Below are 17,018 nucleotides of genomic sequence, written 5' to 3'. Positions count from 1 at the left end.
ACCTATGTTGCCATTTACAAGGATCTGTGGACCTGTACACCCAGATCCCTCTGCATGGCTTAAACCATTGTCTTATCCAAACTTTCCATATTCTCTTTGCTCTTGAGCTCTATTTTAGAGACTACGTTAAAATCAGTCACCCACTAGTCAGGTCCAGTATGTTGATCTGGAGATTTTTATGCCCAAGATAATGTCCCTCAAGCCCACTTGATACTTAATTAATTTTTCCATTTTACCCTGCAGTTACCTAGGAGCCTTTCTGGGTGAGATTGCAATTGGTTTGAATTTACAGCAGGTTGGTCATGTGCCTATTCCCACTCGGGATTCATTCCAGACAAATGAGACATTTCATCTTTTTTGGTTTAGAATTGGATGGCATTATAATTGGGACCAATGTCAATATGCATATTTCCCAGCACCCGCGACCAATTCCATCTGGAAGGACAAGGGCAGCAGATACATGGGAACATCACCACCTGTAAGTTCCCCTCCAAGCCACTCACCATCCTGACTTGGAAATATATCGCCGTTCCTTCACAGTCGCTGGGTCAAAATCCAGAAATTCCCTCCCTAACGGCATTGTGGGTCAACCCACAGCACATGGACTGCAGTGATTCAAGAAGGCAGCTCATCACCACCTTCTCAATGGCAACTGGGATGGGCAATAAAATGCTGGCCAGCCAGCGATGCCCATGTCCCAAGAATGAATAAAAAGAACCTCTCAGCCATCTTGACTCTGAAAGACTCTCATTGCACCCTCTGCCACAACTTCAATCCTCTCCAGCCTATATTTTTGGCCTCATCTTTGGTTATCTCCAAATCATGATGTGGAGATGCCGGCGTTGGACTGGGGTAAACACAGTAAGAAGTTTAACAACACCAGGTTAAAGTCCAACAGGTTTATTTGGTAGCAAAAGCCACACAAGCTTTCGAGGCTCTGAGCCCCTTCTTCAGGTGAGTGGGAATTCTGTTCACAAACAGAACTTATAAGACACAGACTCAATTTACATGAATAATGGTTGGAATGCGAATACTTACAACTAATCCAGTCTTTAAGAAACAAAACAATGGGAGTGGAGAGAGCATCAAGACAGGCTAAAAAGATGTGTATTGTCTCCAGACAAGACAGCCAGTGAAACTCTGCAGGTCCACGCAACTGTGGGAGTTACAAATAGTGTGACATAAATTCTGATTCTAGGATCGCATGATAAAGACTCAGGAGGAAAAAAGCAGAAATATTTATGTGAAATAGTGTGACATAAACCCAATATCCCGGTTGAGGCCGTCCTTGTGTGTGCGGAACCTGGCTATCAGTTTCTGCTCCGCGACTCTGCGCTGTCGTGTGTTGCGAAGGCCGCCTTGGAGAACGCTTACCCGAATATCAGAGGCCGAATGCCCGTGACCGCTGAAGTGCTCCCCAACAGGAAGAGAACAGTCTTGCCTGGTGATTGTCGAGCGGTGTTCATTCATCCGTTGTCGCAGCGTCTGCATAGTTTCCCCAATGTACCATGCCTCGGGACATCCTTTCTTGCAGCGTATCAGGTAGACAACGTTGGCCGAGTTGCAAGAGTATGTACCGTGTACCTGGTGGATGGTGTTCTCACGTGAGATGATGGCATCTGTGTCGATGATCCGGCACGTCTTGCAGAGGTTGCTGTGGCAGGGTTGTGTGGTGTCTTGGTCACTGTTCTCCTGAAGGCTGGGTAGTTTGCTGCGGACAATGGTCTGTTTGAGGTTGTGCGGTTGTTTGAAGGCAAGAAGTGGGGGTGTGGGGATGGCCTTGGCGAGATGTTCGTCTTCATCAATGACATGTTGAAGGCTCCGGAGGAGATGCCGTAGCTTCTCCGCTCCGGGGAAGTACTGGACAACGAAGGGATCATCGACACAGATGCCATCATCTCACGTGAGAACACCATCCACCAGGTACACGGTACATACTCTTGCAACTCGGCCAACGTTGTCTACCTGATACGCTGCAAGAAAGGATGTCCCGAGGCATGGTACATTGGGGAAACTATGCAGACGCTGCGACAACGGATGAATGAACACCGCTCGACAATCACCAGGCAAGACTGTTCTCTTCCTGTTGGGGAGCACTTCAGCGGTCACGGGCATTCGGCCTCTGATATTCGGGTAAGCGTTCTCCAAGGCGGCCTTCGCAACACACGACAGCGCAGAGTCGCGGAGCAGAAACTGATAGCCAGGTTCCGCACACACAAGGACGGCCTCAACCGGGATATTGGGTTTATGTCACACTATTTCACATAAATATTTCTGCTTTTTTCCTCCTGAGTCTTTATCATGCGATCCTAGAATCAGAATTTATGTCACACTATTTGTAACTCCCACAGTTGCGTGGACCTGCAGAGTTTCACTGGCTGTCTTGTCTGGAGACAATACACATCTTTTTAGCCTGTCTTGATGCTCTCTCCACTCCCATTGTTTTGTTTCTTAAAGACTGGATTAGTTGTAAGTATTCGCATTCCAACCATTATTCATGTAAATTGAGTCTGTGTCTTATAAGTTCTGTTTGTGAACAGAATTCCCACTCACCTGAAGAAGGGGCTCAGAGCCTCGAAAGCTTGTGTGGCTTTTGCTACCAAATAAACCTGTTGGACTTTAACCTGGTGTTGTTAAACTTCTTACTGTATCTCCAAATCTCCAGCCCAGCACCTGTTCATGTTGTACATGGAGAATTGGCACTAGGAAGCACAGAGGGTTAAAAATAACGGAGCTTGATTTATTGGGTGGTGTTCACTACATGGATGCTTCTTCACTCTGGCAGTTTCCCTGCGCTAGTAATCTGTGACGTGACTTTCTGGTGAATACATGAATATATTAACATACAGTGCTTAGTGCAGCTACCAAGAATCAATATTAATACATAACATTTCTCACCTCTGAAATGCCTGGGGCTTTCACTAATTTAAGGACATGATATAAGTGGAAAGCATTTTTGGCTGATGACAGGATCCATGCACCCTCATCAAAGAAATCTTGGCATAATTAGAGCACTTTATATGCTTCATTCTATTTTCACTATGTCTTGTATTGTGGAGTCACCTTCAACTTCTAGTACTCTGACTTACTTATCTGCTATTTTTTTCAATTGTTACAGTTGATAGTTCTTAAAGTTTATTTATTAGTGTCACAAGCAGGCTTCCATTAACACTGCAATGAAGTTATAGAGTCATAGAGGTTCATAGCATTGAAACAAAGCCTTCGGCAAAATTTGTCCATGCAGCCTTTTTTTTCAACCGCTAAGCTAGTCCCAATTACCCGTGTTTGGCCCATATCGTTCTATACCCATGTAACTGCCTAAATGCTTTTTAAAAGAAAAAATTGTACCTGCCTCCAATACTATCTCTGGCAGCTTGTTTCAGACACTCACCGCCTGTGTGTGAAAAAAATGCTCCTCTGGACCCTTTTGTATCTCTCCCCTCTCACCTTAAACCTATGCCCTCTAGTTTTAGACTCCCTTTGGGAAAAGATGTTGACTATCTAGCTGATCTATGCCCCTCATTATTTTATAGACCTCGATAAGATCACCCCTAAGTCTCTGCACTCCAGGGAAAAAAGTCCCAGTCTATCCAGCCCCTCCTTTAACTCAAATTGTCAAGTCCCGGTAGCATCCTAATAAATCACTCTTTGAAGTTTAATAATTTATTTCTATAATAGGGTGACCAGAACTGGGCACAATACTCCAAGTGTGGCCTTATCAATGTCTTGTACAACTTCAACAAGACAGCCCAACTCCGGTATTCAATGTTCTGACCAATGAAATGAATCATGCCAAATGCCTTCTTCATCACTCTGTCCACCTGTGACTCCACTTTCAAGGAGCTATGAACCAGTACCTCTAAGTCTCTTTGTTCTATAACTCTCCCCAACACCCTACTATTAGCTGAGTAAGTCCTGCCCTGGTTCGATCTACCAAAATGCATCATCTCGCATTTATCTAAATTAAACTCCATCTGCCATTCGTCAGCCCACTGGCCCAATTGATCAAGATCCCCTTGCAATCTGAGATAACCTTCTTCACTGTCCACTATGCCACCAATCTTGGTGTCATCTGCAAACTTAATAACTTTGCCTCCTAAACTCTCATCCAAATCATTAAAAGAAATGACAAATAACAGTGGACCCAGCACCGATCCCTGAGGCACACCGCTGGTCACAGGCCTCCAGTTTGAAAAACAACCTTCTACAATCACCTACAATCTTCTGTCATCAAGCTAATTTTGTATTCATTTGGCTATCTCATCCTGGATCCTGTGAAATTTAACCTTATGCAACAACCTACCATGCTGTACTTTGTCAAAGGCCTTGCTGAAGTCCATGTAGACAACATCAACTGCACTGCCCTCATCTACCTTCTTGATTACCCCTTCAAAAAACTCAATCAAATTTGTGAGGCATGATTTTCCACTCACAAAGCCATGCTGACAGCTCCTAATCAGTCCTTGCCTCTCTAAATGCCTGTGGATCCCGTCTTTCAGAATACCTTCTAACAACTTACTCACTGCAGATGTTAGGCTCACCAGCCTGTAGTTCCCAGGCTTTTCCCTGCAGCCATTCTTAAACAAAGGCACAACATTTGCCACCCTCCAATCTTCAGGCACCTTACCTGTGGCTGTCGATGATTCAAATATCTCTGCTAGGGGATCTGTAATTTCTTCCCTCGCCTCCCACAACGTCCTGGGATACACTTCATCAGGTCCCAGGGATTTATCTACCTTGATGCGCTTTAAGACTTCCAGCACCTCCTTCTCTGTAATATGTACAAGTTACTGTGAAAATCCCTGAGCTGCCACACTCCAGCACCTGTTCGGGTACACTGAGGGACAATTTAGCATGGCCAACACACCTAACCAGCATCTCTTTCAGACTGTGGGAGGAAACCGGAGCACCCAGAGGAAAGCCACGCAAACATGGGGAGAATATGCAGACTCCGCATAGACAGTGACCAAACCGGGAATTGAACCCAGGTCCCTGGCGCTGTGAGGCAGCTGTGGTAACCACTGTGCTAATTAATTTGTGTATATTAGTTCAGAAGATGTAAACATGTATCTTCTATTGAGTCCCTGAACTTGCTTATATCATGTCACTGTGGTTAGAAAGCTTTAATTAGGATAATTAAATCTGTGTACATGGACTGATATATAAGCACAGATGTCACAGTTTTAATAATATCATTCATAATCACAAAAGAATTTCCATTTTATGGAAGAAATTTATCCACTGGATAAAATATGTTTCTTTATCCATTGTCTGTGAGCTCCTGTTTGATTCTGTTAGCTTCACGTAAATATCTTTTGCAATGTTACCGTTATCTTCAAGTTGATTTTCTTTGTTATTTAGGAACAATGTTCTATTGAACAACGCCAAAAGATGGCGCGGGAAGCTGTGAAGGGACAACCTGCAAGCCCACACACCTACCTGTTCAGAAGGTAACTGGCCTTTCATTTTTCTAATCAATGAGGTTCAACAATGTGTTGACCAGAACTGCTGCTCACCAATTTGACATTGCTATATTCCTAATGGAGAGGGTTAAATAGGTTTTGCTTTCACTAGACATTTTAACAACTTATTTCAATGCAGGAAGAACTGCTCAATACATTGACATTCTATTACAAAGACTCTGTCCACTAGTGGAGGATGCTAGTTCACCTTTTTACTGATGTGGGTGGAGGGTGGGGGACAAGATTGTGTAATTTCCAACCTTCCATCATCATTTTCTTTCTTTCTCTACTGAAGGTGATAGCTCTTACTGGTGAATCAAATACAAATACCTCACTGGTAGCAACCCCCACCCCTCCCATCCTCACTTTTGTGAGCCCATACAGTAATTGGGGTTAGGCTTTCCAACGATTAGGTGCTTTGTAGAAAGTACTAGACACGGGTTGATTCTTGGGGTAGACTGGGCCTTCTATGTACTCTCAGTTTTGGATGGCTTATGCTGCAAAGTCCGACTCTTGAAATAAGTCTCATACTGCTGCCTACAGCAATGTCACTGAGCCTTTTTCTAGCTGGGCAAACTGCTGACAGAATGAAAGAACATGTGAAAACGGTTTTCATCACTCACCAGGTACTTAGAATATATACTTTATCCATGCAGATCACTGACCTTTCTGTGTAGTTGTTATGTAAACTCCTAATTCACTGAGGGGCGATATTGTGCTTACTGGCAGCTGGACGATCAGTGATATTAATGAGTGCTTCTGCATTGTGAATGTGAGGGGGAAAAAAATGTCAACTTACTTGTTCAGCTTGTTTGTTTTCTCCTTCTCAATTTTCTCCCTCGATTACAGACAGTTGACTTTGGGCATGGTGTAAAACCATCCTTGTACCCAATCCCAACGCTTTCCTGCCGGACAAGTTAAAATTTCCTTTGAATATGAGCAGGTTATTCAATTGTATCATTCAGCAGGAATGGCTGAAAGGTGATCATCAGCATCCTCCTTAGCCCAGAGGCTCTGAATGTAATTGTAGGTTCCACATCAGGGACCGATCCATGGGGCAAATTTTGCCACGGGCAGGCATGAAAATTCAGGCTGAGAGTTTGTTGACTCCACTCTGCCCCAAGTCATTTTTCTGGAGACAGCATTGGAGGTGGAAGGGTTACCCACCAACAAATGGTGAGTAACCAACTAAAGTAGGTGACAGACGAATTATTAGGAATTTTCCAGTTGGCCCTTGCGGAGATGGGAATAGGCCAGCCTCTTGCTTGGACTCAGCCTCCTAGCAGCAGACCAGAGGACTGGCACTCCAGACAGCTGTTGGGGCCTTCCTCACCTATGAGGCAGCTTTGTTAACTCACCCACTGTCAGAGGACAGCAATTTACTGAATAGTTCATGATGTGTGGCATTCTGTCGTGCAACATCAACGTTACTGCGGTCCACTATAAATTAAACTGATTTTTAATATATGGGTAACATTTCACTTTTACTTATTAGATCAGGTTTTAAATAGAGGAAATATATATTTGAACATGGAGTGCTGCTGATGGTTTTCAGTTATATATTATGGTTTGGAGAGATAGAGCACAGTTAGAATCATAGAAGAGTCATAGAATCCCGACAGTACAGAAGGAGGCCTTTCAGCCCATCGAGTCTGCATCAACCTCAGTCCCATCCAGGTCCTATCCCTGTAATCCCACACATTAACCCTGCTGATCCCCCTGACATTAGGGTCAATTTAGCATGGCCAATGCACCTAATCCGCACATCTTTGGACTGTGGGAGGAAACCGGAGCACCCGGAAGAAGCCCACACAGACACAGTGAGAACGTGCAAACTCCACACAGTCAGTGACCTGAGACCAGAATTGAACCTGGGTCCCTGGTGAGGCTGCAATGCTAACCACTGTGCCACCGTGCCGCCCAGAGGTTGAACCTCTAGTTCACTGAATGTATTCCAATGGTACCGCAGGATCTTTTATATCTCTCTCTTGGGTCAGGTGTTATGCATTTAGATATAGAGCAAATCTTGAAGCAGAAACTAAAGGAAGCGACATCTGACATGACAGTGCTCCCTCAGTACAGCATTCAGTCTAGATTATGTTGCGGACTAACAGGGACCCACAAAACATTTGTGGTCAAATTAGTATAGTTAAGCTATTCTGTCATCTCATCCATCCCCTCCCTCCCAAGGCATTCCCAGTCCATGCCATTCCATCCTCCGTCTCCCTTCCCATGCTATCCCCATTGTTAGGAATAAGCTATTTGACCCATTGAGCCTGTTCCACCATTCAATGTCATAATGGCTGATCCTCTATCTCACTGCTATATTTCCACTCTCTCCCCATACCCCTTAATGTCTTTAGTGACTAGAAATCTGACATTAGATTTGTTTGTGGGAGAGCACTTTGGAGATAGTGACCACAATTCGGTGTCTTTCATTATTGCAATGGAGAGGGATAGGGCCATATGGCAGGGCAAGGTTTATAATTGGGGGAGGGGTAATTATGACACGATTAGGCAGGAATTAGGGAGCATAAGATGGGAACAGAAACTGTCAGGGAAAGGCACAAATGAAAAGTGGAGCTTGTTCAAGGAACAAATACTGCGTGTCCTTGATAGGTATGCCCCATCAGGCAGGAAAGAAATGGCCGAGTGAGGGAACCATGGTTCACAAAAGAGGTTGAATGTCTTGTCAAGAGGGAAAAGGAAGCAGATGTAAGAATGAGAAAACAAGGTTCAGTTGGGTCGCTTGAGGGTTACAAGAAAGCAAGGAATGAGCTAAAAAAGGGCTTAGGAGAGCTAGGAGGGGGCATGAGAAGTCCTTGGTGGGTCGGATCAAGGAAAACCCCAAGGCTTTTTACTCTTATGTGAGAAATAAAAGAATGACCAGGGTGAGGTTAGGGCCAGTCAAGGACAGTAGTGAGAACTTGTGCATGGAGTCAGAAGAGATAGGAGAGGTGATGAATGAATACTTTTCTTCAGTGTTCACCAAGGAGAGGGGCCATGTTTTTGAGGATGAGTGTGAGATACAGGCTGATAGGTTGGAGGAGGTAGATGCTCTGAGGGAAGATGTATTAGCAAATTTAAAAACTTGAGGGTCGATAAGTCCTCTGGGCCAGATGGGATATATCCTAGGATTCTTTGGGAGGCAAGGGATGAGATTGCAGAGCCTTTGGCTTTGATCTTTGGGTCCTCACTGTGCACGGGGATAGCGCCAGAGGACTGGAGAGTGGCAAATGTTGTTCCTCTTTTGAAGAAAGGAAATAGGAATGACCCTGGCAATGATAGGCCGGTTATTCTTACGTCGGTGGTCGGTAAGTTAATAGAAAAGGTCCTGAGGGATAGGATTTATGACCATTTGGAGAGATGCAGCTTAATCCGGGATAGTCAACACGGATTCGTGAAGGGTAAGTCTTGCCTCACAAATTTGATTGAATTCTTTGAGGAGGTAACTAAATGTGTAGATGAAGGTAGAGCAGTTGATGTTGTATACGTGGATTTTAGTAAGGCGTTTGATAAGGTTCCCCATGGTCGGCTCTTGAAGAAAGTAAGGAGGTGTGGGATAGAGGGAAATTTGGCCGATTGGATAAGTAACTGGCTATCTCATAGAAGACAGAGGGTGGTGGTGGATGGAAAATTTTCAGACTGGAGACCAGTTACCAGTGGTGTACCACAGGGATCAGTGCTGGGTCCTCAGCTATTTGTGATTTTTATCAATGACTTGGAGGAGGGGGCTGAAGGGTGGGTCAGTAAATTTGCTGATGACACCAAGATTGGTGGAGTAGTGGATGAGGTGGAGGGCTGTTGTAGGTTGCAAAGAGACATTGATAGGATGCAGAGCTGGGCCGAAAAATGGCAGATGGAGTTTAACCCTGATAAGTGCGAGGTGATTCATTTTGGGAGGACAAATTTAAATGCAGATTACAGGGTCAACGGCAGGGTTCTGAGGAATGTGGAGGAACAGAGAGATCTTGGGGTTCATATCCACAGATCTCTGAAGGTTGCCACTCAAGTGGATAGAGCCGTGAAGAAGGCCTATAGTGTGTTAGCGTTTATTAACAGGGGGTTTGAGTTTAAGAGCCATGGGGTTATGCTGCAACTGTACAGGGCCTTGGTGAGACCACATTTGGAATATTGTGTGCAGTTCTGGTCACCTCACTATAAGAAGGACATGGAAGCATTGGAAAGAGTGCAGAGGAGATTTACCAGGATGCTGCCTGGTTTGGAGGGTAGGTCTTATGAGGAAAGATTGAGGGTGCTAGGGCATTTCTCTTTAGAGCGGAGGAGGATGAGAAGCGACTTAATAGAGGTTTATAAGATGATGAGGGGGATAGATAGAGTGGACGTTCAGAGACTATTTCCTCGGGTGGATGTAGCTGTTACTCGGGGGCATAACTATAAGGTTCATGGTGGGAGATATAGGAGGGATGTCTGAGGTAGGTTCTTTACTCAGAGAGTGGTTGGGGTGTGGAATGGACTGCCTGCTGTGATAGTGGAGTCGGACACTTTAGGAACTTTCAAGCGGTTATTGGATAGGCACATGGAGCACACCAGAATGATAGGTAGTGGGATAGCTTGATCTTGGTTTCGGACAAAGCTTGGCACAACATCGAGGGCCGAAGGGCCTGTACTGTTCTATGTTCTATGTTCTTAAATCTATCTATTTCCCAAGCTAGGAGAAACATTATCCCAGCATCCAGTCTATCCAACCCTGTCAGAATTTTGTACTTTTCAATGAGAGCCCTCTCATTCATCTAAATCCCAGTGAACACAGTCCTAGTTGATGCGATCTCTCCTTGTGTGACAATTTTGCCAACCCAGAAATCATTCTGGTGAACCTTCATTGTACTCCTTCTACGGCAAGGATATATTTTCTTAGATATGAAGACCAAAACAAAGAACAAAGAAGAGTACAGCACAGGAGCAGACCCCCCCCCCCCCCACCCCCCATGCCAATCATGATGCCCTAACTAAGCTAAAAACAAAACCTTTTGCTCTTACTTGGACTGTATCCCTCTATTCTCTCCCTATTCATGTACCTATCCAGATGCCTCTTAAATGTTGCTAATGTGCCTTCTTCCACCACCTCCTCTGGCAACGCGTTCCAGGCACCTTGCACTCTCTGCATGAAAAACTTTCCCTGCACATCTCCCTTAAACTTTTCCCCTCTCACCTTGAACCTGTGTCGCCTTGTAATTGACACTTCCACCCTGGGAAAAAGCCTTTGGCTATCCACCCTGTCTATGCCTCTCATAATTTTCAGAAACTTCACACAATATTTCAGGTGTGGACTCACCAAGGCCTAGCTGCAGTAAGATATTCTTGCTCCTATTCTCAAATCCTTTTGCAAATGGTATGTTGGGCTTCATTGCCTTCCTAACTGCTTTCAATGACTGGTGTACCTCTCATATCAAATTAGTATAGTTATTGTCTCATCCACCCTACCCATGCCAACCCTCCCATGCAGTCTTTTGCCTCCCTTGCCATGAAACCTTTCCATGCCATTCCCCATCCCACCACATTTCCATATTGATCCTCACCCTCCTAACATCCACCCAAGCAGTAGTTCCTCAGCTGACATCTTAAAAACCATCCAAATTATATTCAGTAGGATTGGTTATGCCCATGCACATAAAGCAATGTTGACTCTCAAAGTGAAACAGGATCTCTGTTTCACTCATTAAAATTAGGATGGGGAGCGAGGGTACCTTCCTGGATTAGACCATTTGCAATCCTGACTGACATTCCTTCCCACGTCATCCCCAATTCATACCATTGAATCCTTCCTATGCACCAAACCTGTGCCATCTCCTCTCATACCATTCCATCCTTCCCATACCAATCCTCTGATGCCATGAAGAGATTTACGAACTTATAGAGAGATACCTATACACAACTGAAATGGATTTACCAAGTAAACCTTCAAGGAATCATTACTAACCAGTAATTTATTGTAACATTTGGGTTCTGAGTGTTGAATATGGCAATTTTCTGATCCATCTGACACAAGATACCTGCAAGAAAGTATAAGGTCCTTTGTCTCACATGCATGTGTGTGTGCACCAGCCTCCCACCAAATCAAATGAATGATCAATCAGAAAGGATGGACAAAAATTGCATATTATTTGTATTATTAGGAGATATAAGTAGAATGAAAGACTGCGCTACAAGGTTTCTGTCTTGATGGAGAAAGAAAGGAAAGTAGATTTGATTGATTGATATTTTGAGACATTTTAAGCAGGGAAGAAGTTAAGTTAATGTTAATGAATTATCTTCCTGCAGGGTTCGAAACTTACCCAATGTCATGAGCACTAGTGGTATTAGATCAAATTTCACATCCTACACGTCGCTTGTCACCATTGTCAGCAACACTGATCTTGAACCAAGCTCAAGCGATTCGTCTGATTTGACCAGGTATGCCTGTTCTGATTTAGTTTTGAGTTCTTTGACAAACAGGGGTGCATTTTACAAATTGATTTTTATTGCCAATTTTGTGCTCTTCAAGGTGAAAGATGCTAATGTTGGAGAACAGAGGAACCTCAAGGCACCCTTGGTCAGGAATAGCACATTAAAATTCAGATAAGAGCTTTGTTCGAAACAATGTCCCACTCTCAGAAGAGCATTCCATTCTCCCCACACCCGTGTCCCGCTCCTAACACCAGCTATGATGTGACCTCTCAAGTTTTGGCAGGTAGGGGCAACTTGGCTCCATAGGCCCATACTTTATCGAAACTAAATTTACTCTTCCCCAGATCTATTTCATGTAAGCAGCAGGGAATGTTTAAACATACATGTGCGCAAGCTGCACACGCACACACACACATCCACACCCTTGTTGGATTTAATTCGATAAAATAAATGACTGAGGAACACTTTTTTAAAGAAACTCAGGTACAAAACCCGTATAAATCCTATCCCTCTAATTTGTAAATTTCATCCCATGTCTCTTGTAAGAAAGAAAAGCACAGACTGATAAAATGTAGGAAAACAGTTATGATTCCCCACAGTCAGCACCTGATCTCCAATGTGTTACCACAGAACAGACAAGGAGGATGAACATTCAGAGGGTTTCCCTCATAAACCCTTAGGCAGTATTAATAATGACCTTACTACCAACAGCTGGTATAATGTGTTTTTATTGGCAATACTTCAAAGATTAAAATGCACAGTCAGTACACTCTCCTTGCCTCCTCTTGCGCACTGAGGTAGTAATTATTTTCCACATCTCAAAGTCAAAATTGCAAATCCACATTCAGCGTTCCTAGACTTGATCGAGTCCCCAACATACGGATGGGGAGGGGGGGGGGGACAATTCTCTGGGGCTGCCAGTTGTAGGTGGGATTACCGAAGGCCCGTGGAATCGGACGCGAAGGCCATAACGGGATTCTCGTCAGCCATCAAACCCATTGAGAGGCTTCCAGCTCACTGTACTGGGATTGATCAGGTTCTCACTCAGAGCTGGTGAATTTTCATGAATAATAATTTTAATGTAATTACCGGTTTGAGGCCGGATGTTCTGACTGTTATCAAATCTAGAAAATTTTGGAAAATCACAACCAGTGCATCCACATATCTCGGCAAGTATCTCTTTAAGAAACATAGGAGGTAGGCCATTGGCTCCCAGAGCTTAGTTGGCATTTAGTCCCTTAATTTTCTGCAATACTTTTTTCTTTGCTAATGTTAATTACTTCAAGTTTCTTGCTCTTGCTCTTATTCGCTCCTTAATAATCCTCTATTTCTGGGATACAGTTAATGTCCTCTGCTATGACGGTAGACTCAAAATATTTGTGTGTTGCCTTTGCCATTTTCTCATTCCCTGTAATGTATTCTCCTGTACTGGGAGATCATCTGCTTCCGTCCATCCTCCCACCCCCCCTGCATCGGGACCACTCCTCACCATCGATTGCTTCCTGTGCCGCCACCCCGCCGCCCCCCCCCCCTCCCCCAGGGATATTGGGACCCACCCACCCTCTGATCGCCCCCTTTGCAGAATTCCCTTCCTTGCCCAATCACCCCTTTGCAGAGGTTCACATCTCCCCCGATCACCACCCCTGCAGATGTTGTGGGAAAAATGCCACTTGTGAGTCAGGCTTGAAGGTTTCAACAATACAGTTTTATTGCCGCATTGTGGAGCTCCCCCCTATTGTGGAACTCCCCCCTCCGCTGCCTCCTGCCCCCGCCATTTCCACACCCCTTCAGGTCCCATTCAGTCAGGTCCCGTCCCCTTGGCACTGCCTGTTGGCAATGCCAGGATGCCCGGTGGACACTGCCATGCTTGCACTGCGCAAGCGGCACTGCCCAGCCCTGACCCCGACCACCTGGGGGCTGCAATGGTCTCTGGTCACACTGGCGAGGTCATCACATCTGGTCTCTGCTGATGGAGACCAGCTGTGATTCTCACCAGTGAGGAGCAGGTAATTGCAAATGAGCCCAGACGAGAGTGTCTGGGACTCGCTAATGACATTTTAAGTGATGTCATTAATATTGAAATCAGCTTTGCACCATCAGATTCACGTCCTTTTTGGGCGCAAAGTTGATTTCGTTGGCAAAATAGTGCCGGTATAATTGGGAGAGGTGGGAAACCGGGTGCGAACCCGGTTTTACAGCTCTTGCCCTACCTTACTGGCTCGTCACACTGGCCGGCCGGCATGGCGAGCCGGTAAGATCAGACCCCCAGTCTAAATGGGCCAATTTAACCAGGCTTTCTTGAGTTTAAAAAAAAGTGTGAGTTCATTAGCTACTAAATGTGAGGAAAAAAATGGTATGCACATACATTCACACAGATTACAAATGTGAAGTGAGTCCAAAAATAAGTTCTTAAAAATAAAATATAACTTAGTTTTTGACTTGTCCATGAGGAATAAATGGTGAAACATTATGGTCTTTTGAGATTCGTGTTTCCAGTGGTGCTGGATTCAATAGTGCTTGGATCATGTAGATCAAGCCCAAGACAGGAGGAGAGAGTCCTGTCTTGTCAGCTTGGATCAGGAATGTCTCACTTGATGTCTCACTTCGGGGGTAAGTCCACGTCTGGCATGTGGGAGTCTTTTAAGGAAGAGTTTATAAGACTGCAGGACAGGCATGTGCCTGTAAAAAGGAAGGATAGGAAAGGTAGGATTCGAGAGCCATGGATAACCAGGGAAATTGAGGATCATCAAAAAGAAAAGAGAGGCGTACGTTAGGTTCAGGCAACTGAAAACAGATGGAGCTCTGGAGGAATACAGAGAGAGTAGGAAAGAACTCAAACGGGGAGTTAGAAGGGCAAAAAGAGGTCACGAAATGTTCTTGGCAGACAGGATTAAGGAGAACCCCAAGGCATTTTATTCATATGTTAGGAACAAAAGAGTTGTCAGGGAAAAAGTCGGACCTCTCAGGGACAAAGGAGGGGAATTATGCTTAGAACCCAAGGGAATAGGGGAGATCCTAAATGAATACTTTGCATCGGTATTCACAAAGGAGAGGGACTTGTTGACTGGGAGTGTCTCAGAGGGAGGTGTTGACCCGTTAGAGAGAATCTCCATTACAAGGGAGGAAGTGTTAGGTTTTTTAGGTAACATTAAAATTGACAAATCCCCAGGGCCTGATGGCATCTATCCTAGACTGCTCAGGGAGACGAGATGTAATTGCTGGGCCTCTGACGGAAATCTTTGTCTCTTCATTGTCTCTTCATTGGACACAGGTGAGGTCCCTGAGGATTGGAGGATAGTGAATGTGGTACTGTTATTTAAGAAGGGTAGCAGGGATAACCCGGGTAATTATAGGCCAGTGAGCTTGACGTCCGTGGTAGGGAAGTTGTTGGAGAGCATTCTTAGAGACAGGATGTATGCGCATTTAGAACGGAACAATCTCATTAGTGACAGACAGCATGGCTTTGTAAGAGGGAGGTCGTGCCTTACAAATTTGGTGGAGTTTTTTGAGGAAGTGACAAAAACGGTTGACGAAGGACGGGCCGTGGATGTCGTCTATAAGGATTTCAGTAAGGCATTTGACAAAGTCCCACCTGGCAGGTTGGTTAAGAAGGTTAAGGCTCATGGGATACAAGGAGAAGTGGCTAGATGGGTGGAGAACTGGCTTGGCCACGGGTAGCAGTCGAAGGGACTTTTTCCGGCTGGAGGTCTGTGACCAGTGGTGTTCCGCAGGGCTCTGTACTGGGACCTCTGCTATTTGTGATATATATAAATGATTTGGAAGAAGGTGTAACTGGTGTTATCAGCAAGTTTGCGGATGACACGAAGATGGCTGGACTTGCGGATAGCGATGAACATTGTTGGACAATACAGCAGGGTATAGATAGGCTGGAAAATTGGGCGGAGAAACGGCAGATGGAATTTAATCCGGATAAATGCGAAGTGATGCATTTTGGAAGAACTAATGTAGGGGGGAGTTATACAATAAATGGCAGAGCCATCAAGAGTATAGAAACACAGAGGGACCTAGGTGTGCAAGTCCACAAATCCTTGAAGGAGGCAGCACAGGTGGAGAAGGTGGTGAAGAAGGCATATGGTATGCTTGCCTTTATTGGACGGGGTATAGAGTATAAAAGCTGGAGACTGATGTTGCAGCTGTATAGAACGCTGGTTAGGCCACATTTGGAGTACTGCATCCAGTTCTGGTCGCCGCACTACCAGAAGGACGTGGAGGCTTTAGAGAGAGTGCAGAGAAGGTTTACCAGGATGTTGTCTTAGCTGTAAGGAGAGATTGGGTAAACTGGGCTTGTTCTCCCTGGAAAGACGGAGAATGAGGGGAGATCTAATAGAGGTGTACAAAATTATGAAGGGTATAGATAGGGTGAACAGTGGGAAGCTTTTTCCCAGGTCGGAGGTGACGATCACGAGAGGTCATGGGCTCAAGGTGAGATGGGCGAGGTATAACTCAGATATCAGAGGGACTTTTTTTTTACACAGAGTGGTGGGGGCCTGGAATGCGCTGCCAAGTAGGGTGGTGGAGGCAGACACGCTGGCATCGTTTAAGACTTACCTGGATAGTCACATGAGCAGCCTGAGAATGGAGGGATACAAACGAATGGTCTAGTTGGACCAAGGAGCAGCACAGGCTTGGAGGGCTGAAGGGCCTGTTTCCTGTGCTGTACTGTTCTTTGTTCTTTGATGAGACTCTGAATTGGACTTGATTTGATTGAATTGGATAAATAAATTTTTTAAAAATAGTTTGTTTTGGGATTTCAGGATTCAGCAGCTTAGCTGAGAATAGTAGTCCTGTTTCCTTTTCAGATTTTCTGACTTAGCTTCTTTCAGCAATCAGAGAGAGAGAGATTTTTATTTTACCTATCAGAGCAGGGGTGACTGTCGGTGTCTTTTCTTGCTTTTGTGTCACATACTAGGCCACACACCAAATTTTGTAGCTGACTTTCTATCCCGGACACGTGTATTCCTGGAAGAGGAAAACCCACAAAACAGGTCTGAGGTATAACTTACATGATAATAATCAGCTCCCATTATCTCCACAGGAGATGGTATTACATGTTTGCATGGCTTCTACCTTTGAAATGTCTGTCTGAGAAAAGGTCTGACATTCCATTGTCTCTCTCTCTTAGTACCG

The 17,018-nt window shown here is 44.8% G+C and overlaps 1 protein-coding gene across 1 annotated transcript in view; it reads left to right on the top strand.

Moving 5' to 3' along the window:
- The window catches only part of lrguk (leucine-rich repeats and guanylate kinase domain containing), a 158,735-nt gene that overhangs the window by 117,469 nt on the left and 24,248 nt on the right, over positions 1 to 17,018 (top strand). The window contains exons 17-18 of the mRNA XM_078235820.1: positions 5,362 to 5,450; positions 11,745 to 11,876. Coding sequence (XP_078091946.1) covers positions 5,362 to 5,450; positions 11,745 to 11,876 — 221 coding nt within the window. The remainder of the gene's footprint in view (positions 1 to 5,361; positions 5,451 to 11,744; positions 11,877 to 17,018) is intronic.

Source organism: Mustelus asterias, chromosome 19, assembly GCF_964213995.1.
Source record: "Mustelus asterias chromosome 19, sMusAst1.hap1.1, whole genome shotgun sequence".
Classification (NCBI taxonomy): Eukaryota; Metazoa; Chordata; class Chondrichthyes; order Carcharhiniformes; family Triakidae; genus Mustelus; species Mustelus asterias.
Note: the sequence above shows the minus strand (reverse complement) of the source record. Positions and strands in the feature narration are given on the sequence as shown.